Source organism: Canis aureus, chromosome 23, assembly GCF_053574225.1.
Source record: "Canis aureus isolate CA01 chromosome 23, VMU_Caureus_v.1.0, whole genome shotgun sequence".
Lineage (NCBI taxonomy): Eukaryota > Metazoa > Chordata > Mammalia > Carnivora > Canidae > Canis > Canis aureus.
The window spans coordinates 15,384,767-15,412,674 of NC_135633.1; the positions used below are offsets into that span (position 1 = coordinate 15,384,767).

At 45.4% G+C, this 27,908-nt stretch overlaps 1 protein-coding gene across 5 annotated transcripts in view; it reads right to left on the reverse strand.

Annotated features, from left to right (window-relative positions):
- Positions 1 to 27,908, reverse strand: part of PARVA (parvin alpha) — a 167,722-nt gene that overhangs the window by 62,683 nt on the left and 77,131 nt on the right. For all 5 annotated transcript variants that reach the window (XM_077866446.1, XM_077866447.1, XM_077866443.1 and 2 more), the window contains exons 2-4: positions 3,546 to 3,635; positions 3,394 to 3,464; positions 1,030 to 1,132 (exon numbers count right to left, since the gene is read on the reverse strand). In XM_077866446.1, the coding sequence (XP_077722572.1) occupies positions 1,030 to 1,132; positions 3,394 to 3,464; positions 3,546 to 3,635 (264 nt within the window). The remainder of the gene's footprint in view (positions 1 to 1,029; positions 1,133 to 3,393; positions 3,465 to 3,545; positions 3,636 to 27,908) is intronic.

The window sequence follows — 27,908 nt, forward strand, 5'->3', positions numbered from 1 at the left end:
GGAGGCTCCTCTGCTGGTGCCGTGCGAGTGGGCTGGGGCCAGTGAGAGGGGAGGCACAGAGGTGAGGTCGGAAGCTGTTTCAGTAGTGCCAACAAGGGAAGGTGGCAGGGAGACAATGGGTGCAAGAAGAAATGCACCCTGGAGGCCTCCCACCTCTCTGGAAGTGGCAAGAAAGAGGGAGAAGGGGTTCTATTAACTCAGAGGTCAAGGAGTATCTTGGGAAAAGTAGATGAGCTTTGTGTGAGGTGCACACAGCTGAGTGGACAGCTAGGAATGAAAGTCTAGAATCTGGAGCAGAGGTTTGGGACAAGAGAGAAAATGGGGAGCAGTTGAGGAAAGTCCAAACTAATTCAGGCTGAATTTGGCCTTTCAACACCGAGATCACCCCTGAATTCGCCTTTCTTTCCCTGGAGGCCTTATATTTTTCATGGGAACACTGTGAATGGACACACACCTTCCCAGACATAACACATCTAGACACGCAGAGGCCAAACATCACAGAGGCACAGGCTCCCACATACTTGCACCTGACCTAGAGAGGGTACACAGAGGAACCCATACACACAGGTCCATGGATCACAGAAGTACACATCCATGCACACAAACACACACTCATATAGACACACACACACGCCCACAGGTGACAGAGGTATACAAACATATACTTACACACACACACACACACACACGTAAATATACCTACAGAGGCCACAAGTACACAACTTTCTGGAGAGGGTAAGGTATGTTTTCCAGTATCCACTGGAATCTTCATCTCCCCAGCTGATGGCCTTCGACTGCTAGGAGCAACAGCCCCATGTGGTCATTGAACTCCCTCTGCCATTCATTCGTGTAAAACAGATTCCAGAAGGACACCTCTACGCCCCACTGGTCTGTATCCCACACTCTACACATCTACAGTCCACTGCACACGAGCTGCTGTAAACTGAGAACAAGCCCCTAACTAGGAGTCGGTGAGCCATCCACCTGCAGATCAAAGATCTCCACCGCAACACTCAACCCCCTTCTCACCAAAGAGCTTCTGCAGGACTTGTCCGTCATATAAATCTTCAGCCAGGTCTTTGACAATGATTCTTTCTCCGACAAGCACGTCATTAATCCAGTCAATTAATACCTACCGGGGAGAGAGATCGAATAAGAGAAAAGTCATTCGTATTTTCCTATAGATTAGCTTTCTTATCCTGGACAGTTAAAATCTAAATGAGCTTCCGATTTGGAAAGCAGAACTGGCCCCTGTGATTCAGTATGTGGTCACAACACGGTGTGAGCCCTGGGGCCCTGTTCTTTTTCTGGTGCAAGAGCTTCCAGTGCTGGTGACACCTGTTAACAGTGTCTCTGTTAATATCCTGTGGCCCCTTACCATCCCTTACCCCAATGGCAAGCTACATTCACGCGGTGTTTGGGGGTAAGGGATGTACCAGGCAATGGTATGGAGGTCTATAAACTGGGGTTAGTTACCCACTAACTGATTTGTGTAGCTCTGTCATCTAGGAGCCTCTGTGCATGTCCACAATCTATGAATCTAAGGCAGGCCAGTTTCTGCTCTGAGCCTCTGATTGCCCACCTCCAAAATGGAGGAGGAAGATACTTCCCAGTTCAGATAGCAGAAAAGAATTACATATGGCAAAGGCCAAAAGATTGGTGGAGGTACATCTTATGAATGAATAAAGCTCTCCCCCATTATGACACTCGGCCAGGTGGTTACTGTCACCCCCATGCTCAGGAGGGGAGATCACACACAGAAGTGAACATATTTGCCAAGGTCACATCGTGGATCATGGACAGACACAGGAACCGAACTCTCCATCCCCCTCTAAGGGACTGATCTCCTGGCCCCAAGCTACCTCTCCGTGGGGCCAGTGTGGTCTCCTCTCTCATGTCTCTCTTAGCGGCTGCCATTACCTGAGCACCCTCTGCACCAAGCACCGAGCGGAGCCATTCCATGGGGCATCTCGTAGAGTTAATCTGCACAATACCTCTGAGAGGGACAGATCATTCGCTTCATTTTTTCAGATAAGGAAACTGTAGCTGGTCCAAGTCCATTGCTCTCTGTTTTAAATTTTTTCAGCTCATTTGCTTATTATATTATTTATATACAGTAAAATTAACTGATATTAACTGATATTAAAGCTATGGTTTGGTGAGTTTTGGTCATTTATGTAACTACCACAACCAAGATACAGAGCAATTCCCTCAGCATAAGAAGGTTCCTCTGGGATCTTTGGGCTCTGTCCCCTCCCCTGAGGACAGGCCACTGGCAACTACCCAGAATTTTGGAGTAGTTGCCTGAGGAGTCACACGGAACATCACCTTTTGCGTTTGACTCCTTTGAGTATAAACAGATTCCCTTTATAACAGGGGCAGTAGCTGGGCTGGGTTCCCACACCTGGGTGGAGCCTGGGGCCTTCACAGTACATTGTTCTACATTGTTCTACTGTCCATAGATCTTCCCTCCCTACCCTTACTCTCCTTCCCTCCCTCCAGCCAGCCATTTCCATCTATCCCCACCCATCCAGCATTTAGGAATAGCTGCTCCATGTCACATTCTGTGCTGGATCCTGGGGGTACAATGATGCAAAAAGAGTCTCCTGAGCACCTCACCATTTAGTGAAGGAGATAGAAGGGTTTGAGTAGTGGTGACCAGTCATCAGACTCTAATAGGGACAGCTAGAGAGGCAGCTAGAGCATGAGACCCCAAATACCACCACCCTCAGGAGCATGGGCCTCAACCTTCAGTTGGTAGGAATCTATACACAGGGTTTGAGTAGGAAAATGATGGATCCGGTTCACATTTTGAATGAACCACTCTGGCATCCAGTGCCTTTCTGTCTTGTTTTGAGGGCAGCTTGGAGAAGCTGAAGAAGAAAAACAGAGGATGAGGAATCCAAAGGGGGATGGCATGGACATTTTGCAGGGGATGAGTACCCGCCAGCCCCTGTGGCAGGCACAACGTACACTACTTCATTTAATCTCATCTACTTCTGCTTGAATTCCATCTCCTCTCCTCAGCTGTGACCAAACACAAACCACTGGCTTTTCTAAGACTCATTTGCCTCATGGGTAAGTGGGGAGGATATGCAGTCCCACTTGCAGGATGCCTTCGAGGGTCCCTGAGAAAAGCAGTGGGAAGACTGTATGAACTCTAAGATCCTGGCACGTGTGAGCTCATCTGTGCTAACTTCTCCGGCGCTTGTGACCAACACCATTTGTGGGGCAGCGCCCATGTCCCATCTTTGCTAAATTTGAGATGTCCACCTGCGGGACCATGACTGCCCAGGACTCCCAGTTCACTCGGCAGTGGCTTCGGTGCAGGCCGCCCAGAGCAGGGGCTCTACAGATGCTGGTTGAGCCTGGGGCAGGCTAATTTCTTCTTACCTTCATCAGTTCTTGCAGTTTGGGGTCACTGCGGGAGTTTGGGTCCACCATCGTCCGCACTTCATTCTCCTCTTTAAAAGAAAAAGGCAGTCAGTGGGGGTGGCTCTGCTGGAAGGCATGAGGGTAACCCAGAGAACAAGAGACCCAGTTACCCAGCATGGTGTCCTCCGGGTCCAGCTCGAAGGGGATCGGGCTGAGGGGCAGGTTGATGGCGTTCATGCCTTCCTCCTGAAGCTCTGATACTGCAGGGAGAACAGAGGCAGGGTCACACTGTGCCCATGGATGACAAGCGTGTTGGAGATTGCCATTCCTGAAACCACTGAGGTTACGTGTGACAGCTGTTACTCAGCCTGCAGGAGATTCCCTGCCTCTCCCCGTGAAGAGGACCGAGCAGGCCCCTTCATGGCCCCTCTTCCAACTATCACCTCACTCTCTTTTCTGGGGGACACAGAGGGGCCGCTGCTTGTTCCCAGACAGGAGCTCAGGATAAACACAAGTGAGGTGGGCACTGCCCTCTCAGATCCCTGCCTGCCCCTCCCCTTCCAGGGCTTGCTGTCCGGTGCATGTTGGGTGCCCAGTAACCCCTGGGGTGAACAAGGTCACCAAAGCCAAGGCTACATTTCCATTGTAAGCCATTGCCATCCTTGGAGCAACCCTCCTCCGCCTTCTCTCCTTGTTTGGCTTCCCTGAGTATTTTTCTGATGAGGATAATCTCTTCTCACTCCACCCTACCCCAGCCTGCTGTTCTCGAGAATGCCTCAATCCAGCCTCTTTCTGGGCTCCGGTCCTGTCCTTCAGCCCTAATGAGTTGGGGGCCTCCCCTCGCAAGTCCACTTCCTCAACTGAACGTCAAGAGCTCCACTGGCTGGCCAGCGAGTCCTTTCACTGTTTTCAAATCCTAGAAATCTACAATTCCACTTTCCTCAAAGAAAAAAACAGAAAGAGGTCAATGGCCACTAAAGACTTCCAGCCTGCTCCCCTCTATGTGTCCCCTCCCGCCCCCCGGAAATGAAGCCTTAGCGAAAAACAAATCCCTACCACAAAACCACTGTGTGACGGGCACTTGCTGGGCACTGACCTTGGATCACCTCCCTCTAAAATCAGTGACTGAAATCTCCTCACCTCCATTCACTTCCAGTTTGGATAATTACTTTTCACCAATTAAGCACAGAAAGACCATTTTCTCTGAAGGCACTGGTCACCAAGGGCTCTCAAAGAGCTAATATGGCAGCAGCCATCAACCTTAATAGAAGCAATGTCCCATCTTTCCAATTTTATTTATTTATTTTTTTATGGACTCTGGCCTCCTCGACTGCCAGCATATACTTACAAGAACTCTTGAGCCCAAGGCAGCCACTTACAAAGAGTCCTTTCATATTAGCAAACTCACTGATGTTTGCAGTTGGACTGGGAACGAGATTGCCTAACAAAGAGAGTGAAACACACTCTACCCTAAAGAGACACAACTTGCATTATGAAGCTGGTATTTAGTCCCGTCGCTGTGGGCTCTTGACATTCACATGGGATATCAGCCAGTCACGGTCTTGAATCTGCAAATTCACAGACACCCACCACTCTCTGCCATTCTCCCCATGAAGCACGGCTGAAAAATAAAAGCCACACCTTCAAGGCTGAAATGATTCTAATAAGCAGAGGGTCGCATTTGCTTTCTAGTGGAAAACAATGGACTCCTGTGGTTGCATTAGACTCCTACAATTTCTTCCACGATTCCTCTTCAGACTAGCAGTCTGCTTTCTTTTCCAGGCTGTTTCTCCCAAAGCGGCAAGATTTCCACCCCAGAACAAGCACTGCTGTGCAAGCACTGGGCAGTGGAGGTATGTCACGCTTAAATGGGGGTGCGAGGCTGGGTGTACTGGCTGGTAAAGATGCCAGCTCCTGCCCAGAACCTTCTCTACTGACAGTCCACCTCCGGTCTGCACTATCAGTACAGTAGCCTCCAGCCGCATGAGGCTATGCACATTTAAATGAATTAAAAATTCGGTTTCTCTGTTGTACCAACCACACTGCAAGTGTTCACTGACCCACAGGTGGCTCGTGGCTACCATGCCAGACACCACAGATGTAACGCTGTCCATCATTACCAGAAATTCAATTGGATGGTGTTGTCCTGGTTGAGTCCATATACCCAAAGGCTGATGATGTCCACATTTAAATCTCTAGACTCGGCCTGACCCCGAGCTCCAGGCTTACCTGATGTTTCCTTGTTTGTCCATTAATAGAGACCTCAAATGTATACATCCGAAACATAATGATTGTCAACACCCTCACCCCCACCATAACATCACTAAAACAAGACCGTCATTCCCCGGTTCTTCTCTTCTTCAGGAAATGGCACCACCATTTATATAATGGTTTAAGCCAAAATCCAAAAAAAACACCCTTAACTTCTCCTTCTTCCTCATGTTTTGCATCTAATACATTGGCAAGTTTTGCGGGCTCCACCTCTAAACCAGGATCCAATGCCAACCACTTCTCACCGTCTTCACCACCACTTCCTGGGTCAGGCCACCATTATCTTTCACCTGGACAACCAGAATCACCTTCTAACTGGTCTACTGCTTTCCGAAGCATCTTCCCCACCCCTGTCTCCTTCCCACTGCAGAGTCAGGATGATCTAGAAGGATGTAAATAGCATCATACATTCTTCTGCTTTAGGCTCTCCTTGGCTTCCCATTACAATCAGAATAAAGCTTAAACTCCTTACTCACACCTACAAGGCCTTCTGATTAGCCCCCTGCTCCCTCCCATGTTATATTTTCTTCAGAACACTCATCACAATCTGAAATAACAATTTTTTAAAAGATTTTATTTATTTATTCACAAGAGACACAGAGAGAGGCAGAGACACAGGCAGAGGGAGAAGCAGGCTCCAAGCAGAGCCCGATGCAGGACTTGATTCCAGAACTCTAAGATCACGTCCTGAGCGGAAGGCAGGCACTCAGCTGCTGAGCCACCCAGGCATCCCTGAAATAATTATTAATCATATGTCTGTTGTCTATTCCCCCGTGCCAGAAAATAAACTGTGGGAAGACTGGCACTTTTTCTATTTTGTTCACTATTAGATCTCCAAAGAGGAGCCAGAGTGCCTACATTCAAAGCCATGATCTACTAGCTCTGTGACCTCAGTCAAGTTCATTAACTTCTTATACCTCAGTTTTCCCAACTGCAAAATGGGAGTGATAATATTACCTTACCTCCTAGGATTGGTGAGGTTAAATGAGTTAATATATATTAAGGACTTAGACGAGTGCCGGGGACTTGGTAAGAATTGTGTAAATATATTATGTGGGGCACCTGAGTGGCTCAGTCAGTTGAATTTGTGAATCGAAATTTGGGCTCAGGGGCCCTCAGTTATGCTCCCTGTGTCAGCAGGGAGTCTGCCTCTCTCTCTCTCTCTCTCCGCTCCTCTTCCTCCTCTTCTGCCTCTCCCCACTGCTCGCATGCACTAAAACAAATAAATATCTCTTTAAAAAATTAAAAAACTATTTGTTGAGTAAATGAATAACCCAAACCGTTAAGACCACCGTTCAACTATACAGGTTAAGAATTGAGCCAGAGTCTGCCAAAGCAGTGCAGAGGATGCAAAGAAAGATTCCAGCTTGTTCTTGGAGGGGGGGGGGGGGGGATAAATTTTGGCCTGACCCTGTGTGCACATGTGTGTGCTTATACTTTGTAAGCAGAGAAAAGCCGCATCTGTTCCAAGACTGTTGTGCATGCGGCCAGAGCCAATTTGCGACTATGGAGATATTTACACCTCTAAAATGTGACTTGAAATGTAATATTTGCAAGGCCTCCTAAAGGTGGGTCTGAACAGGATCTTTTTTATGTGTACATCATTGTTAAAATGTTTTCAGATGAAAAACCCCCAGTCAGAAACACTCCCCTCTACCCTGCCTCTTTAATTCACTCACAGAGACATAACAAACCCTAGAAGAAAGGCTGAGATATGTTTGCAATTGGAAATGTGTTTTTTTTTTTTTTTTCAGGAAATGATTTGGTACAGGAACATCATTCCCATCCCATTAACTGCTGACTCTGAGCCAACTGTTTGTAAAAGTGAATATGCAAACTGCCCAGTTCAGGCCTGGCCCCTGCCCCATGGGGCCGCATTAGTGGCCACTTTCCCAAAACAGCCCGCCTGCTTTGGAGGCTTCATTTCTATTAAACCCAAGCAGGACCCAGCAGAAGCCCCACGCCAATCCCTGTGCTCTGAAAGAGAAAAGAGCTGCAATTGAATTTTCTCGGCACAGAATAGGAATATGATGTTTATCCCTTGAACCTCCACTAACAATCTAAAACTAGGTCTGAATGTGCAGCCCTTGGTGTCTCGCAGTGCCATTAGTCATAACTTAATAAACAGATTAAATGCCCAGCTGAAGGTCGAGCTCGGGAAAGCAGGGTGATTGCCTCAACTCCTGCCTGAAGTGCTTGCCATCAGAAAGGGGGCTTTGGCTTTTCCGGGAAATGCAGGCTGACTCTGGGTCCAGCTGTGCCACAGAAAAAGTACAAGGATGGGCTTTGGAGTTGAAAAGAGCTGGATTTGAATCCAACTTCTATTTTTATCAGCGGTGGGACCTTAAGGAAGCAATTTAACCTCCCTGAAACTCAGTCTAAAACAGTTCTCTACAAAACAATGTTGTAGCTGACACTGCTGGCTTCCTAACTAATATTTATTTTACTCTTTTTTCCTGCTCAAAGACCCCTCAGTTTGTTTCGGTGTACACTTCTCCCTCCTAAGTTCGAGGGGGAGATCCTGATTGGTTTAAGCTAATCATGATCATCTTAATTGCCTTGGTAGTGACTGAATCAAGCACTGCCCTGTGATACAATGAGCAGTGAGAAAAAATTTCTAGAAGCCTCTAATAGTTTTCCTTCATTTTAAAGGAAGGCCCAAAGAAGAAAAGGTATCTTTTTCCTTCTCATCATTATTATGTCGGGATGCTATGCCTGGGTTTGCTGCAGCCATTTTGTGGCCATGAGGTGAGCTAGCCCAAATCCAAAGAAGAAACTAATATGCTAGGATTGGTAGAGAAAAAAAACAGGGGTTCTTGTTGATACTGTTGGGCCACCATCCCTGGAACCACTCCAGCTTTATGTGTCCTGTTATAAGAGATATAATCAGCTCCTTATTTTTTTTTTTAAAGATTTTATTTATTCATGAAAGACATAGAGAGAGAGAGGCAGAGACACAGGCAGGGGGAGAAGCAGACTCCATGCAGGGAGCCTCACGTGGGACTCGATCCCAGGACTCCAGGATCATGCCTTGGGCCAAAGGCAGGCGCTAAACTGCTGAGCCACCCAGGGATCCCTCCCTTATTGTTTAAGCTAGTTGAGTTGGCATATTCTGGGGCTTGGAGCTCAAACACCCTATTTAATACACAGGACACCAGGATCATAAAGTTGATAGATGAATAGCATAAGTCTACAATGAATGATAATTTTCTTTTCCTTTTTTTCCATGAGAAACGGAATAGCTGCAGGCATCTCTTATACTTCAGAATACATACAGGGATCCAAAGAATACCACAGGGACAAGAATGGAGAGAAGGACAGACAGAGGTTTCGCAAATTACAAAAGGGTCCATTTATGCAAAGCCAGTAATTTCATTCATTCAACTAGTAAACATCACTAGGCACCTCTTCTGAAGCTGACCTCATGCCAGCATTGGGAATATAGGCCTGGGAAATAGGGATCTGCCTCACTCTGCTCACAGATGGTGGGAGGGGCAGACATATAAACACAACATTCAGGATGCTGCACAGAGGGAGAACCATGTGAGCTCCTACAGGGCTGTGGGGCCTCAGGCAGAACAGAGGTAGCTCTGGATGCAAGACTGGGGAGGATTTGAGATGGACTTTGAAAACTATAGATTTTTCTCTGACACAAGTGTAAAAAAAATACCATCAAGGTGAGTAAAAACAGGGTAGGTGTTGAGAGTGATGATTATGCCTGAGCACTGGGAATGTAGGTGGGAAGGGAGGGCTATGGATGGAGGAGCAAATAGGTAGGTGTGGTCCAGAGGGTCAGGGGTCATGAATTCATCTGTTCCTTAGCACTCCCTGGACCATGCTCCTTGTGTCTACAAGACAAAACAACCACCAAACCAAACTAGACATACCAAGGGAAGGCAAGAGAATAGCTAGGACGTTCTTTCCCCTTCAGTGTAAGTGGGCACCAGTGAGATATTTGGGCTGCTCTAGATCCATAGCAAGACTCTGATGATTAATCTCTGATCCTTCTGAAAGCTACTAAAACTCCCCTAATTCCTAAATGGATCAAGGGCCCCCACAGACGTTCTGGGCAGCAAGAGACAACTCACTTGACAATGATCTGGTCAGTAAACCCCTACATTTTTTGTCTATGTGAAGAATCAACCTGAAAGAACATCAATCAAAAAATTACACCTAACATCATACTTAATGGTGTGGATCTGAATGCTTTCCTCCTAAGATTGGGAACAAGGCAGAGATGTCTCCTCTCACCATGACTATCCAAAACCATACTAAAAATCCTAGTTAGTGCCATAACACAAGAAAAGGAAATAGGGGCACCTGGGTGCCTCAGTGAGTGAGCATCTGCCTTTGGCTCAGGTCGTGATCCCAGGGTCCTGGGATCGAGTCCCACATCAGGCTCCCTGCAGGGAGCCTGCTTCTCCCTCTGCCTATGTCTCTGTCTCTCTGTGTCTCTCATGAATAAATAAAATATTTTTTAAAAAAAGAAATAAAAGGTATAGAAATTGGAACAAAGAAATAAAACTGTCTTTGCAGATGACATGGTTATCTGTGTAGAAAATGCCAACTAATTGACCAAAATAGAACAAAAAACTCCAAACTCCTAGAACTAGTAAGCAATTATAGCAAGGTTAGAGATACAAGGTAAAAAAAAATACACGTCCTTTGCCTTCCTATATGCCAGCAATGAATGATTGGAATTTGAAATTAAAAACACAATATTATTTATAGTAACACCCCAAAATGCAATTCTTAGATACAAATCTAACAAAATACATACAGAATGGATATGCAGAAAATGATAAGACTCGATGTAAAAAATCAAAGAAGATTTAGGTAAATGAAGTATTCATGAATTATAAAACTTGATTTTGTTGAGGTGTCAATTCTTCCCAACTTCCTCCATAGATTTAATACAATCCCACTCAAAATCACAGCATGCTATTTTGTGGTTATACAATAGCCCGATTCTCAAGCTTACAAGAAAGACAAAAGACCCACAGTACCCAGCACAATACTGAAGAAAACTGACAAAGTTGGAGGACTGACCCTACCAAACCTTAAGACTTACTATAAAACTACAGTAATTAATACAGTTTGACATTGGCAAAAGAGTATACTGGAACAGAATTGAGAACCCAGAAATAGATCCACACACACAAATGTTCAACTCATCTTTGACAAGGGAGCAAAGGTGATTCAATGCAGAATGGATAGTCTTGTCAACGTATGGTATGAGAACAACTGGGCATCCACATGTAAAAAGTGAATCTAGATATAAGCCACACATTTTCTGCAAAATTTAACTCAAAATGATCACAGGCCTAAGAATAAGACACAATACTAAAAAATTTCTAGAAAAAATAGAAGAGAAAAACCCATGTGACGCAGGGTTTGGCAGTGACTTTTAACATACAACACAAAAGGACAATCCATGAAAGAAAAATGGAAAGGCCAGATTTCATTAAAATTTTGACTCTGCAAAAGGTATTAAGTGAATAAAAAAACAAGCCATAGACTTAGAGAAAATATTTGCAAAACATAGATTGGATAAAAGATTTATATGCAAAACATCAAAAAAACTTTAAAAATGGACTAAGAAAACAAATCAAAATGGGAAGCTCTAAACAGACGTCACCAAAGAAGATGTAGAAATGGCAAAAGGAACATGAAGAAAGGTTCAACATCATTTGGCATTATGGAATGACAAAAACAATGAGATACCACCACATTTATTAGCATGATTAAAATCCCCCAAACTTGATAATACCAAATACTGGCAAAGATGTGAAGCCACATCCAAGAACTCTCATTCATTGATGGTGGGAATGTCAAATAATATAGCTATCTTGGAAGACCACGTGATAGTTTCCTACAAAGCTATAGTTTTATCATATAATCCAGCAACTGGTATTCCTCGTATTCACTTGATTTGAAACATATACTCACACAAAACCCTGCATGTGAATGTTTATAGCAGTTTTATTCATAATTGCCAAAAACTTGAAGCAACCAAGGCATACTTCAATAGGCAAATAGATAGATCAACTGTGATATATCCACATGGTGAAATATTATTCAGTGATTTTTAAAAATGAGCAATAAAGCCATGAAGAGACATGAAGAACTTGAAATATATGATTCCTAAGAGACTACTCTGAAAAGGCAACACATGTATGATTCCAATGATATGACATCCAGTAAAGGTAGTGAAAAGATCAGTGGTTGCCAGGGGTTTGGGGGCAGGTCTGAATAGGCAAAGTACTGAAAATTTTTAAGAAGGTGAAACTATGATAGTATAATGATAGATACATGATTTATGCATTTGTCAAGCCCACAGAACTTTTTTAGCATGGGGAGTAAACCTCAAGGTAAGCAAATTAAAAAAATCATTTAGGAGGTTGGGGGCTCCAAGCATGGGACGCAGACTGTGATAATAGAACCCAACAGTATTACAAACGTATGAGACCATCTCACTGAAAGGGGTTAGCGGGACGGTGCTGACCTAAGTATTATTGGAAATGAGTGGTGTCTCTGAAATCAAAGTTAGAAGGAACTGCACATTAGCATGTAGTCTAGTTGATAAAGTTATCTCTCATGGGGGTGGAGGTCAACAATTCTGATACTGCCACACATGCACACTGGTATTGAACAATTAAGGAAACGGATGGTAGATGGTAGGAGCCAAGTTTCTCACCGTTGGAGTGGGAGGGGGAGACAAGCAGGGAAAAAGGTGAAGATGATCTACATGGTAATGGATTAGAGGTGGAGATATCAGTAAACCTTCTTGATTAGCTTAATATAGAAACAGATGGTTATATATGGAAATATTGCGAGGCAGGAGTACAGATGAGCCTGAACCGCACAGGTTTGAACTGCATGACTCCACTTTTATGCATTTTGTTTTTGAGTTGACAGCAGAAGCCACAAGGCATTTATTTATAAGGGCTCACCCCAGTCCTTACCAAATCAAAGGCAGCTGGTAAAGAGGCTGCACCTGCTGCTCTCTGAATAGCTGAAGAGGTTCCCCAAGGCTGTCAGAAGCCCCTACGTGCCCTAGATCTGGGCAGGGCTGTAGCTCACCCATATGCCAGCACCCAGGGCTGGCAGGTAGGAGGCTGGGCTGAAGAGGAGGAACGTGCTCAGAGGGCAGGAATGGCACTGTGCTTGGATCCCCATGCCCGTTGCATCCCTGCACTGAATCATTCAGGCTTCAGGGCTGTACTGGGTTGGCCACAGACCTCAGACACTCTCGGGCTGGGTAGGGACCCCTCTTCTGTGGCAGTACCCCAGCCCCTTGGCCTCCTGAGGGCTGGTGTACGCAGAGGTAGCCAGAGCTGCCAATGGTCACAGGCCAGGTATACCTCCAGGCAGATGGAGTGGCTGTACTGTGCCTCCAGGCTGCTGTCACACCCCACAGGTGTGCCTAGTGACTGCCACTGCTGAGCTGAGGCCACTAGACTATAAAACATCGCCATCTCGGAGCCAAGCCCACTATCATCTCCTTGTCCCTGTCCCAGCCCAGCCTGGTGCATCTATATATGGACTTTTTTTTTTCCAATAAATATACCTAGAGTACTGTAAATGTATTTTCCTTTTGATATTCTTAATAACATTTTCAATTCTCAATCTTACTTTAAGAATATAGTATATAATACATATAGATATGTGTTAATTGACTGTTAATGTTATTCTTTTGTTTTGTTTTGTTTTGTTTATGTTATTCTTATGGCTTCCAGTCAACAGTAGGCTATTAGTAGTTAAGTTCTGGGGGGGGGTCAAAAGTTATATACAGATGTTTTTGACTGTGAAGTCGTCAGTGCCCTTAACCCCCTACACTGTTCAAGGGTCAACTATACATACTTGGGTTAGTTTCTTACTCTATTAGCTGAGAAGTCCTAAAAGTAATGGCCCTCAAGTAGCAGTGAACATATATACCTAGCATCTTAGTTTCTAGTATGATTCTCCAATAAAAGGAACCAGAGCTTTTTGGAAAGATGGTGAATTCTAGGCCTGGAAAGGGAATCTGCAAAATGAGTCTGGAACCAGAAAGGAAAGAAGCTAGAACATAATCTGAGCAACAAAATAAATAAATATTGGATTATAACCAAAAGCACAAAACCAATATACATGAGTCCATACTGATATCAACGACTGAATTAGTAAATGAGGAAGCGGAGAGAAATCTCCTTTGTAGAATTCCACATAATTTACATAGATTCTATGACCTCAGGGAAGGGGAGCATAATCCTTTGCCTCTTAAATGTGGGCCTTCCTTCCAAAGAGTACAATATGGAAAGGAGGGAAAGAGCAACTTTCTACAGTGTAGAAACTTGACAAACACTAACTAAGCCAGGTGATCAAGGTCAACCTCATAGTCATAACTCATGGCATTTGAGGTGAAGTGGTGAAAATGGCATTTACCTCAGTGTTCTTCCTTTCCAAACCCAGGAGCCCAGACTAAATAGGAGAAAAGCATTAGACAGATTTCAGTAGATGGGCATCCTAAAATATGCTTGATCAGTACTCCTCAAAACTGCAAGGTCATCAAAAATAAAGAAACAGTCACAGCCGAGAGAAACCTAAGGAGGTATGATGACTAAATGTAATGTGGTGTCCTAGATGGGGTCCTGTATCAGCAAAGGACGTTAGATAAAAACTAAGGAAATCTGAATAAATTCTATGCTTTAGTTAATAAGAAGATATATCAATACTAGTTCATGAATTTTAAATGTACCTAATATGTTAATAAGGGGGGAAACTGCATGTCGGTTATAGGGGAATTCTTTGTACTACGTTTGTAATTTTTCTGTAAATCTAAAATTCCTGCAAAAATAATCTATAAAAAAAATCAACCCGAATTTGCTATTTTTCCAACCAAATATAGTGATTCCTGGGGGAGGAAATCCATGATTTTATGGGACACACAAGTTTCCTTTATCACCATGGAGACAGTGGTAATTTACCCAACAGTAGTTGAGCCCTACAGAATCATTTGTACAGGAGGCAAAGCGCAAGGACCACTTCAAAGCCCTACAAGTGCGAAATGTGCTCATTCCCAAGTGGGAACCGAAGTTTCCAGGAGGAAAGCACATAGTTTATGTGTTTGTATCCAGGGCTGAGATGAGAAGACCAAGCGTCCTCATAACTTAAGGATGCCTGGCAAGGTCATTTCTGCTTTCCCACTAGGACAATCATCACTGAAAGTCCACTGGCCTCATTAATGATTTTAATGATTGTCTCTGCAATTGCTCTGGAAATTATGTTTCTCCATGGTCCCTGATGGGGGTTTTTACACCACGGGCTTTTGTGTTAGTTTTCCATTGCTGTGGTAACAAATAACAGATAATCGGTGGCTTGAAACAACACAGACTTATCTTTACATTTCTGTAGGTTGTAAGTCCTACATGGGCCTCTCTTGGCTAAAATCAAGAGGGCTGTTAGGAGGCCTGTGCTCGCTCCTTTCTGGAGACTCTAGGGGATAGTCTATTTTCTTGCCTTCTTGAGCTTCCCGAGGCTACTTGCATCCTTTGGCTTGTGGCCCCCTTTCTCCATTTTCAAAGCCAGCAGTGGGGTTGGGGGCCATGTCCTTCTCATGCTGCATTACTGAGCTGCTTCTGCTGCTTCTCCTACTTTTAAGTACCCTGTGATTACACCAGGCTTATCTGGACAGTCTGGGACAATCTCCCTATATTGGGTTGATTAGCAACCAAAATTTCACCTTTGCCATGTAAGGTAACATATTCACAGATTCGGCTACAGTTGTCTTTAAGGGGACCATTACTCTGCCTGCAACGAGATTCTTGGTTAAGAGGCAGGTTCTGTTCTTAATACTCACCCTTGGGTACAACATATGGGTTCACTTTTCCTCCATGTGAGATTGCCAAAAGAAAATTCAAAATTCCAAACCTTTCCATCCCAGCCCTTAAACTAGAGGAGTTTTATTACTTTTAACTAAAAGGATACTTGTTTCAGCAGCTATAATATAAAGCATCAGGGAAACATGGGAGCCAGCCCATGGTGGCCCCAGCAGACTGTCAGGGTCTCAACACACTCCCCTCTACTTGACAAGTGATTTAGTCACCAGGGTCTGAAATCCGGCCCTTGGAGCATAGCCAGAAAAAGGAACTTAGAGGCTGGTGTTGTGATGGGGGCTGACAGGGAGATCTACAGTCTTTACGAGTCTTATAGTTTCCACCAGAGTCTTTGTTTTGGTCAGTTTTATAGTCTCTGCAGAATTGGAAGGCTGCCAAGCAAATGGCCCCTGGACATTTATTCATTGTTCGGCCAAGCACGTGATTCAGCTGTCCTCCAATTACTAGTAAACAACGAGGGAGATGGATGCATCATTGGCTGGCTTTGGGCAGTCAAAGCAATCTGAACCGAAACATTGGTGAAGGCCTCAAGTAAGTCATGGGAATTTAAACACCACACAGGCACAGAGGGTCCAGGGGAACAATATGTCATTGTTGTTTGTCTTTTGCCATGCTATGTCCTGTTATTGCTTTATATTGAGAACCAGAACCATTTCCTTGGTCTTAAAGGAGACCTACTCCTACTCAAGCAGAAGATGGTATGGATGTGCCAGCCTGAGAGTTGATAAAGAATAACTCTAAGCAGTTGTGCATGTGTGTACTCCTATGTGCATCCATATACCTAAGCACTTACAACAACCTTGGGGGAGACCACAGAACTTGATCTGGAATATGGCCTAATCATATGGGGTACAACGAGCAACCCGGGACAACCAGGATGGAATTGGCACTCCTGTGTCTTTCATTCCTAAACTTATATGGGCATCTCTGGTGCCAGGGGTTGAGCCAGAAGCTATGAATACAAAGATAAACAATGACTTCTCTTCTAAGGTCAGTAGGTTCCTGAAGGACAGTTACCTTTGGTGGTACTTAGAGCCCAGCACAGGGCCAGGCACACAAGAAGCATTCAGTCAATGCTGGGAGGATGCTTTAGCTGGGGTCCAGAGGGGAAAGACACACACACAAACTGCAATGCAATATGATTAAGGCCCCCTGCTGTGGTTCTGAACCAAGTCCTGAGGGCAGAGTGCCCTTCCAGAGTGGAGGGAGCACCAAAGGAGTGTGTAGGGAGACGCAGGAGAGGGCAAGAGAGGCCCAGGATGCACTTTGGCCTCTGCACCTCACTTGCTTCCATCTTTGTGTGCCACCTGAGTGAAGTTTCCTGTCCTCATTTCATTCTCTGTGGCTCTTAGACCTTCATGTCAGTATCTTTCTTATTTTTGAATCCTGAACAGCCAGTCGTTTATTTTTGCAGTGTCCCAATGCTGCTTAAAAAGTACCACATCGACTACTGGTTCACTTGAATTCCCAAGTGGTGGCCTCCGTGGAAATAAGCTCTGGGTGTGGCCAGCAAGTGAACATGGCATAATTGTGTCCTGACTGGCTCAGTTCTCTAGTGGACTAATCCTGGATTTGTCTGCAGGTTTATCCTGAAGGAGCATAGCGTGGGAACTCTCTCTCAAATGAACAATGATGATGATCATAAGAGAACGCACACAGTTGCACTGGACTTCCTTTGTACTATGTGTGGAAGTGTGGCACTTTTTTTTTTTGACGCATATTAACGCATTTAATCTTCCCAACAATCCAATGAGTAAGTACGATTATTATCCCCATTATCCAGATGAGGAAAATGAGACCCAGAGAAGTTATGTAACCTGACCAAGACCACAGAGCTAGAAAGTGAGACTCAGTGGGTCCTGGGCCAGCTGGCTGTAGCGTTCACATCTTTAACACTACACTATAGGTTGTCTCAATTTTAAGTAATGGCTTTTTTTTTTTTTTTTTAATGAAAACATCTAGAACATGGTCACTTCTGCATTCCCACGTAGAGCTAGGAAAAAGTTTCATGGTGGATCATCTTGCATATGTTAAGGTCCTACAGTTTGGTCACTCTATGGAGGCTCAGCCTCTCTGAAAACAGATTAAAAACGAGGTGATATTTGAGCAAGATTTTTGTTCTGTTTTAAATAATGGGTTGATTTATTTCTAGCTATAAAAGAGAAACAGGCTCATTTAAGTGAACTTTGCAAATATAAAACAACAAAGAGAGAAAATAGTCCTACTGCTTGGAGATAAACTCTGTTAACACGTTATATATTTTTACCAGTTTTTCTCTGTTTTACACACACACACACACACACACACACACACACACAGTGTATATCACTCTATAGCCTTTTATCATAGCATATAATCTCATTACCTTTCCTTATGCCATCAAAAATATCACTTTAAACAGGGTTCTCAATTTCTATCGAAGGTACACAACGAACGTTACTTAACCATTCCGTAACTGTTGGACACTTAGGTGCTTTCCAGTTGTGGGGGGAGGCAGCTGAGTCGGGAAGGTTGAGTCATCCCTCAGCTATGACGGATGAGTGGGTCTCTGTCGGCGGGACGAGCGACTGCAGAATGGGGTGCCCTTGGGGAACTAGATATGAGGCCAAGTGAGTCAAGCCACAAGCTATTCTCCATCTTTCATGGGTAAGGAAGCTAAAGTCCAGAGTTTAAGAGACTTGCCTGACAAGTTTCCTAGAAACTGATTTGAACAGTTAGTCACCCCCTTTCCCCAATGTCTTAGTTGGGAGTCTCTTGAAAGCAGGAGGGAACCCCAGATAAAGGGGGTGAGGGGCAAAGAGTGATACAGAGACCCAGGAGTGAGGGGTGCCCATGCTGCTGAGCCGCTCACCCGTGGGCAATTGAGCCCTGGCTCCCATGCAGGCTTTTGGAGGGACCTGGAGGCTGTCTCCAGGAGACCTCCCTGCAGGTGAAGCTCCCTACAGGGCGCTAGCTTTCTACACCTCCAGGCTATGCTGGGTGCTGGCCGAGGGCCTTCAGAAGCCACAGCCCTCAGACAGAAAAGTGGAGGTGCCAGATAGTGGTGGGCTCTGTTGCTTGTGCCAAACAGTCTGTCACAGCTGGGCTGAAACAAAAGGGGGCCGAGGGTCGAGATGTGCCTCACAAGGTCTCTAGCTGTGCTCACCCAGGGAATAGGGGGCCAGGGTTCTCTCCCTTCCCCTCAGGAGAGAAATCCTTAGAGATGGCAGGGAGGGAGTTGAGAGACTATATTTTTAGGAAAAAATCTGGGAGGAGAACACACCCTTCTTCTCCAAGGAAGAAGCAAACAAGAACGATGAGGCTGCAGAATCCTGTTCTTCGTATTAGGATCCAGTGCCATTCACCATAAATGTTTCCAGAGTCCCGACTCCACTGTGCCCAGGCCGAGATTCAGAGATGAGCGGGATGTGAGTCCTGCCCCTGCCTTCGCTCAGGTCTACTCTGCTAGGTGAGCAGGCTGCTTCCATCAGGGCGGGACTCCATGCTGGGGACACTTCTGGAAGGCAGAGATGTAACCTGTGCTCATCTCCTGCCCCAGACCAGGCCAGGCCCTGTGCATGGTTCGTCCTCTACAACCCTCTGGAGAAGAGATGCCTCCTTCCTGGGGACAAAGCTGCAGTTTTGAAGTCATTCTTCATCACAATCTTAGGATCTTTCATCATCACACCCTTAGGGTGCCAGGGAAGTCTATGATGCCCTCACCTGATGGAAGGGAGACTCAGTAAAAGTGCTCATTCCCTTCCCTCCATCCCCAAACACTGACTGAGCACCTCATGTATACCACACACTATTCTAGGAAAGAATGAACCCTTGCCTCAGGGGCTATGATCATGTGTACCCAGAGTCTCTGTGGGCCAAGAGCCAACAGAGGCATGGCTCCAGGTGACAGGGGAGTGCCAGGAGGGATCAGAGAGGGCTTCATGACGACGGTGGTGCCAGACCCTTTTGTGGACAGATCTCCATTCTTCTTTCCATATCACTTACCACCATTTATAATCACACTTCCGTGTGCATATCTGTAGAACACCTGTCTCTTCCATTCTCCTGAGTGCTTCGAGAGGACTGAGGCCTTGCCCACCACCATGCTGCCAGCACCCGCTACACAATTAGTGCTTAATGCGTGTTTACTGAATGAATGACCAGTGCGGCAATGCTGGCCCCTGAGAAGTCTGCCCTTCCAAAAGAGTCGCAGAGCCAAATAAACCTCTTTAGAATCTTCTACTTCAGAGCCAGACATTCATACTGGGTAGGTCCGGGCTTGAAGAAGAGAAGGTAAGGAGAGGGACACGCAAGGGAGGGAGCAGAGAGGGCATGTGTGTGTCAGTTCCGAGTGTGGGGGTCCGAGACATTGCAAGGTATTTTTGCTTTACATTGACTCCTCTTCAGCATCAATGACTAAGTCCCTGCCCAAGCTGGAAATCTGAGACCATCACACCAGAAGTGGCAAAATGCTGCTTGGTCGTTGTGTATCACAAGGACCATTGTGACTTCCTGTTTTTTTGGTGGTGTTCCCCCCACCCCCCACCCCTGCCGCAAACCAACAATCCATGTTGACAGCAAATCTGTACAGAAAACCTATTAAAACAAATTGTTGTAAATCAGAGTTGCTTTAACTGTCTGTCTGCGATTCTGCTAATTGCACGCCAGACACTTCCATGGTAGCTTCCTTTTGTGCAACCCTCCCATATGATTCAATTCTACTGATAATTATTGAGACTTGACTATGTGCAAGGGAATGTATTAGGAGCCTCCTTCCAGTGCATCTTCTGGGCCCATGGCACAATTTAACTTGTGGACAAAATAAAGATGCAGGACTGAAGTATAGAGTGAAAGAGGCCATAAAAAATTGTCAAGACCATTTAAGAGAAGATAACATTATAACCATGTGACCAAGAGTGAGATAGCAGGTACCACCCACTCTTTCATCTGTTGAAATATGCATTCACCAGCATTGCCAGCAACTCTTCCTGGGCCAGGCACTGTGCCGGGCCCTAAGCTCAAAGGGATGAATAAAATCCAGCCCCAGAGTATAGCATTGCACTCCGTGGGTGCCACAGGAGTATGACTTGACTTATCTGGAAGTACAAATTAGGAAGAGCTTCTCAAAGGAGATGTTTTATTTTCTTCTTCAAGGGGGTAGAGTAGGTGAAGAGGGTGGAAGGCATATCAAAGAGCTGGAAACAGGAGAACAAGCACGTTTTCAGGAAGATTGTTGGAGAGTAATATGTCTGTGGGGTATTAGAGAGGTAAGCCAAGGGCCAGAACATACAAAATGTAGATTGAATACTGAAGGCAATGGGGTACCACCCAAGGGTAAGAAAAGCAGAGTTTTGCAAGTTTGCAGGCTGGCTGTAGAAAGTTCCCAAGTGGGTCTATCTAAGCACAAGTCTTCCTGGGATGTACTGCCCTCAGGCAGTCTAAGCTGGCCTGGGCTCTGGAGAAAGATAGACCTTGGTTCAGCTCCAGCTCTCTTATTTGACTTTCCTTCCCCTCTAAAATAGAAACCATGACACTTAGCTCACAGGTTTATGATGAAGCTTTGATGCCCAGCATTGCAGGACACGCCTTTGTGCACGTTCAGTGCCTCCTTAACCTCTTCCCAGTGTGTGCTGGCAACGTATATAAGCACGGGAGGGGATGGCTCAGGGATGAGCTGGGAAAATAGGAATGACTTTGGCAGGAGCTCAGAAACAAAGTTGGAGGAGATTTTAAGAAATTACGATCTATCCCCTCATCCTGGGTTTCAAACAGTTGAAGAAGAGACAGCACAGTGAAGGAGGGAATACAAAGAGGCCCATGAGTGCTTTCTAGTGCAGAAAGATGCTTTGGAGCAAGTGGCATAGTGAAGGTGCCCCAGCACGCTGGAGAAGAAACATCTCAGGGGTGTCATGGAGCCTGGAAGGTGGACACTTAGGAAAGGGGAGGGCTCTCTGGTCATGGCAGTAGGGGTGACAGCCATGATGGCCCTCATGGGCAGCAATGCTGCTGATAGCAGTGACTGTGGGTTGGATGAATCTCAGAGGTGGAAAAAAATAGTGCTCAATACCCATAGCATCTGCATTATGGCCTATAAATAATAGTACCATTTCCCCCTAGAGGAATCAGGGCTCCCTGGAGAGATGGTTGATTCTAGATATGAGGCAGAAAATACGCAAGATGAGTCTGGAGCGTCTTATTGCCAGAAGCCAATAAGCTATGAATTTCCACTAGGTAGGATCCTATCAAAGAGGCTTCTGTTGGCTAAAAGCAGAAAAAATGAAGCGTCAATAAGAATAACAAGGGCAATAGATCAAAATGCACCAAATATATTTAAATCCATGAGTTAATAGTAATAATACTAGAAAAAACAAAACTCAACACGACACCTCTCCAATCACCTCTGGAGGAAGTTAGGGAACCCACTCATTTTGAAAACTGGTAAATAATGGGGGAAAAAATCTAAAATTAAATCATGATAGAATAAACTAGAATTTCTTAGAATGAGTGAATTAGAGTGTAACCATTTGGAAACCCCTAAGGAATTAATGTATCTGGGCAATAATGGCCAATAGCTCCCCACAAATTAGACACAGCCAGATGTAATGTCTCCCCTTCCCCCGACCCCCAGAGAGACAGACCATCATCAGTCCTAGATCTACCCACCAACATTCAGGAAATGCAGTGGTTAGAGGAACATGTTAACTGCCACCATGAAGATGCAACTGGCAAGATCCAGTCTGTGGGCAACTCCATAGGTTTTTTCAACACCAACGAATAAAAGACGTAAGACAGTATCACCCAATCACAGTGCATGGGACTCATTTCACTTGATTCCAACAAACTGTAAGTATAATTAAAAAAACAATCAAGAAGATGGGACCGGATGGCTGAGGATGCTAAGGAATTATTAAATTCTCATCTACATGTAATATAATTGTGTTTTTAAAAAGAATCTTCATCTTTAAGAGCTACAAATGAGATATGTGTACTGAAATGATCTCTCTGGGATTTACTGCAAAGGAGTCTTCAGTGGTTGAGCGTCTGCCTTTGGCTCAGGGCGTGATCCTGGGGTCCTGGGATCGAGTCCTGCATCAGGCTCCCCACGGGGAGCCTGCTTCTCTCTCTGCCTGTGTCTCTGCCTCTCCCTCTCTCTGTGTTTCTCATGAATAAATAAATAAAATCTTTAAAAACAAAACAAAACACAAAGGAATCTTCTGGTGGGTGCTGAGGGTCAGATGGGAGGTAAACACAAAACAAGGTTGACCATGGACTAATCATTGTTTGAGCAGGTAATGGGTTCTCTGGGGTGTGCTACACTATTCTTTCTCCTTTTGGGCATGTATCTTAAGTTCTTGTTTTTGTTTTTGTCATCGTACTTAAGAACTAGATTCTGGGTGTGGAGAGCAGAAGGAAACCACAGGCTTTTTTTTTTTTTGTAAAATAAAGAGGCAGATAAAGGCTAACAACTGAGAAGAAGGTCAGTCTAGAAAAAATGCAACTAATGTGATAAGCAGAGATTAACATTCTTAATATATAATGACTTTTAAAAATTATTTATTTATTCATGAGAGACACAGACAGAGAGAGAGAGGGAGAAGCAGGCTCCTCGCAGGGAACCCAATGTGGGACTTGACCCCTGATTCCAGGATCACCACCTGAGTCGAAGGCAGATGTTCAACCACTGAGCCACCCAGGCGTCCCTATAAAGACTTCATTATAAAAATCTATAATAACAGTCTATCAAAGCCCCCAAGGAAAGTTCAATTACATTAAGTGGCGATTTATATGGAGGAAAAAAATATAAATATCTAGTAAATATTGGGGAAAATAATCACCCCCCTGGGTTTGCGTGGAGAAATGAGGCAACAACAGAACACCTGTCAGGGGCTTCCCAGGACCCCCTTCACAGCTTCCTTCCCTCTGTGTCTGCTCCCCCCACAAACTCAACCAATGAAAAGGCCAACATCAACTCTTCTTAGGACCCCAGGGGTCAGCTATAATCTCCAGATCCCTCAAGACCTCCTTTCCCCGCAGAGCTGCTATTTTCTCTGGCTGTGACCGTCAACACAACTGCTTCCCAGCAGGTACAAATGAATGACTTTGGGGTGGATACATCCATCAGTTGGAGGTGGGCTGCCAATCTGTGATGAAAGAAGCCCAGCGAGGAGCCGCATCTCCCCTATCAGTCTTCGGGGGAACCGAGAAGGCTCACTCACCATGACCATCCCTCGGGTCCCCATGTGGCCAAAAGGTGCTCATCATCACTCTTTTGACTCCTTTATTAATTGTGGTCTTCTCAGAACCTGGATTGAGGAGCCAAACTGATAGAACCCTTAACCTGTCAAAATCCATGAAGAGGCATTTCAGCCCAGCCATAAACCCAAACGTGTGAATGGTCAAACCACGTTAAATCTGGGTGGAAACAGAGTGGAAAGTCTTGCCAAGAACTTGCATGCACATCGATCAAACCCATTTCAGTCCCCATCTTAATAGATTTATCCCAAACTATTTGGGGAATTGGAAAGGCCCATTAGGCATTATCGATTATGAGCTTGTCAAGTAAGATCTTTGTCCTATTCATATTACTGTCACTAATGAGAATTACAACACCCTCTCCACTCCAGCTATGGGGTAGAGCTGGCTGTTAGGTCTTAGGAGCATTTAGCAATCTAATTGCTCGAAGAGGCCAAAAGCTTCTTTCTCCACTTAGATTTAACCTTATGCAGGAGCAGAGGACAGCAAGCAGCGAAATCAGGCACAGCTTTTTTCTCCTAAGTCTTTGATTCCTTTGTTCATCTCTTTGTCCATTGCCATCTCGTCCCCTCACCCCTAAACATTTCTCTCACACGCACACGCACCCTCCTACCCCATCCTTCCAGAGTTATCTCTAACCACAGAGCGAGGCTAATACAGGGCAGGGAGATACAAACAGCCTTCAGAGACAAAAGGAGGGGGCCCCTATCATCTCAGAAGCCCCAACAGCAGAGAGGAGCCAGGAGCTGACCAGGGCACCCCCAACAAAGAACCACCCCCACGGCCGCATGTGCAACTTTGTCCAGGCTCTGACATACCTTTAGGGCAGAGCGCCCCACAGCCCATGGTCCAGGATTTCAGCCACAAGCATGGTACCTTCTGCCCAGAGCTGACCACTCCCTGCAGAGGCCCACGCTCCTCTCTTGTCAGGCCAATTTTCAGAGGTCTGGAGAGTCTGCGGAGCTATAGGATCTTTTCAACTGTTTCCTGAGGACAATGCTGCCTGCTTGATACAACTCTCGGCTCAGTGCATCAGTTGAAAACAAGTGGCTGCCTATATAATTTAATATCATGCCACATGAGACTCATAGACTTGCTGCAAAGCGAACAGGATCCTGCCTCTCGCCTCTTGGCAACTGGAAATCCAGAGGGCCTGCTTGTTTCTGCGCAGCCTGGGTATACGCCTCGAGCTACCTGTCAGAGCTGGGCGCATACGGAGGTCGGGCTCTGTATTTTCCAGGGGTCACCTGCCGCGGGCTGCGAAGGAGTCTCATCTGGGGTTAGCTGGAGTTTCTTAATTCAGTTACAGACTCGAGGTCATAAGGATCTCCTCTCCTTAGGCAGAGGCAGGTTGTAGGTACAGCTGGGTGACCCCAGGCCACCCTGGACACAGAGTGGCTAAACTGTGCCCAGCCTTCTCTCAGCTTTGTTGTGGAGGACCTGTCCTTTCAGGAGGGAACCTAATCTTGTAGTGAGATAATGAAGGTGTGAGGGTATCTGCATATTTCTTCTAGGCATGAACTTACCATCTTAGGCAAGTGTTGTGAACAAGAAGAAAATTCTCACTTCTTTGAGTATCTGTCGCTGTGGCCCTTTGAGTCTGTTGGCTGGCTGGTCTAATGCAAAGCCCTGTGGGGGGAGGTAGGCCCTGGTGCTGAGCACCTGTCTCACTTGCAGATGAAGCAGGGAGGGGCCCCATCACTGGCACTGGGCTAAATGGGTTCCTCATACGCCAGGACCAGTTCATCTGTGCCCTGGTGGAGTTCTGCAGTGACACAGGACCTGTTCCCAAGATGCTGGATCATGGGGGAGAGGCAGGGAAGACCTCAGCAGGGATGCCCACACCACTATGGATGGTCCTCCAGGACCCTTGCCCTAGGGGAAGGGAGAGACTCAGCAAGGAGCCAATGAGGGCCTTACTGAGCATCCATCCTAGGGAAAACCTCTGGGCTAGAAGGAGGCACCACAGCCAATCAAGCAGAGGATTTTTAACTTCCTGTTCCATCTGACCCTGAAGACCAAGGTATGGATGGTGCTGGGAGACAGTGCTGCAGCTATGCTCAAGGATGCTCAAAGCTCAGGAGAACCAGATGCCTCAGAAATGCTGCATGTGCGTTTTCCAAGGCAGGTGTTTTGTGTTCCTACGTGAAGGCAGTGGGGCTAGGCTGGAAGAACCGGCCCAGACCCTCCTTTGTGGTTCCTGCTAGCAAGTTGACAGCTCTAGATAGCAGAGGAAGTGTTATTTGGGTGTCACGGGGAACAGGAGGCTATCTGGGGTACTCTAAACGTCCTACAGACCTAAAAGCTCTGGAAGGAGAAATCCTGGGACGTAATTACCATGTTATCCATAATCATTTGAAAACTGGGCCTTGGGGCACCTGGGTGGCTCAGTGTTGAGCGTCTCCCTTCGGCTCAGGGCATGACCCCAGGGTCCTGGAATTAAGTCCCCCATCGGGCTCCCCGCAGGGAGCCTGCTTCTCCCTCTGCCTGTGTCTCTGCCTCTCTCGGTGTCTCTCATGAATAAATAAATATAATCTTAAGAAAAAAAAAAAAAGAAAGAAAACTGGGCCTTTTGCAACTATCAGCCTTATGAATTATCCTTTAAGCAGCACCATATTCTTCAAAGTGCCCAAACCTAAAAGGCACAAAGTATGCAAATTTAGCTAACATATTTTGATTCATAAGGATCAGGTGGCTGGCATTCAGTTGACCTCGCACATTATTGTCTCATTTAGTCAATGGGATGCAGAATTTATAAAAGTAAATTTATGTCATACCTGCTGCCTAACACATCAGCGTATGTAGAAGAGAAGTCTAGAAATAGCACTGCAGGACTGGACTAAAAGGTTTTGATTCACAGCAAAGGAAATTTAATTAAAGCATGTAATGTCAATTACTGTCATTCATAATCACGTTATACCTCCCAAGAAATAATACAGATATAAAAGTCTAGAGTTACCTGCCTGTTTGATGTAAATAGGATAAAATTATCTAAGTTCTGAAAATATCCAGATATCAGAAGAGAAAAAAAAAAAAAAGTATTTCTACCTAGCGTCATGTGTCATCAAATTTCATTAGGTAGGGACATGAGTACCCAGCCACAAGAGAGCCCATCTCTCCTCTGAGAGCAAAGTCATAAAAATTTTCAAAGGTGCCTGGAAATCTGGGGTTTAATATGATCATGATTATTTTAGCTGCTGTAAACAGATGCTCCTGCTTGTTTTGACAAGGCCAGGAGAGGCCAGAGTGGTGGTTGCTTTGGATCTGTCCCCACCACTTTTAGGACTCAACATGGTGATGAGGACCAGACCCTTTCATAGGATTAGCTTTGAATTCCAGTGGAGGGCAGGAGTCACAAGAGAGCACCAAGGTGGAGGGTGTCCATGGGCATCCAACACCCTGCCATTCTATTACCTTCTCCTTCAATCACTGTGGCAGATCTGGAGCCAAAGAGTAGGGTTACTCCAAGGAGCAAAAAAGCAATAGGGTCTCTGCATTCTCAGGATCACAGTGCAGTGTGGATGGATGTGCAGCATTACCCAGATGGATACTAATTTTAAAAATGTACAAATACATAATTCTAAGGCAAGCTCCACTGAGTCCTAGTTTCTGCATATCTGAAGTAGGTATTATAGGATCTCTATCCCAGGGGATTGTGGCAAAGATGAAATGGACCAATACCTGCGAGGCCCCTGGCTGAATACATTTTTTTTAAGATTTTTATTTATTTATTCACGAAAGACACACACATACACACACACAGAGGCAGAGACACAGGCAGAGGGAGAAGCAGGCTCCATGTCAGGAGCCTGATGTGAGACTTGATCCCGGGACTCCAGGATCATGCCCTGAGCTGAAGGCAGGCGCTAAACTGCTGAGCCACACAGGCGTCCCCCTGAATACATATTAATACAAATTCCATTTGCTACTACTATGACTATTCTCATTGCTGAGCGACCTCACTAGTTATCTAGCGGTGTGACCTTGGGTCAGTTACCTAACTTCCTCATGTTTCAGATCTCCCATCTGTAAAATGGAGTAATAGTAATGCCTAACAAAAAAGATTAAATAAGCTAATACACAGAAAATGTTTGGAACGATGCCTGACACACAGTAAGAGTTTGATAAATGTTCGTTGCTAGTGGTGATGTCAGC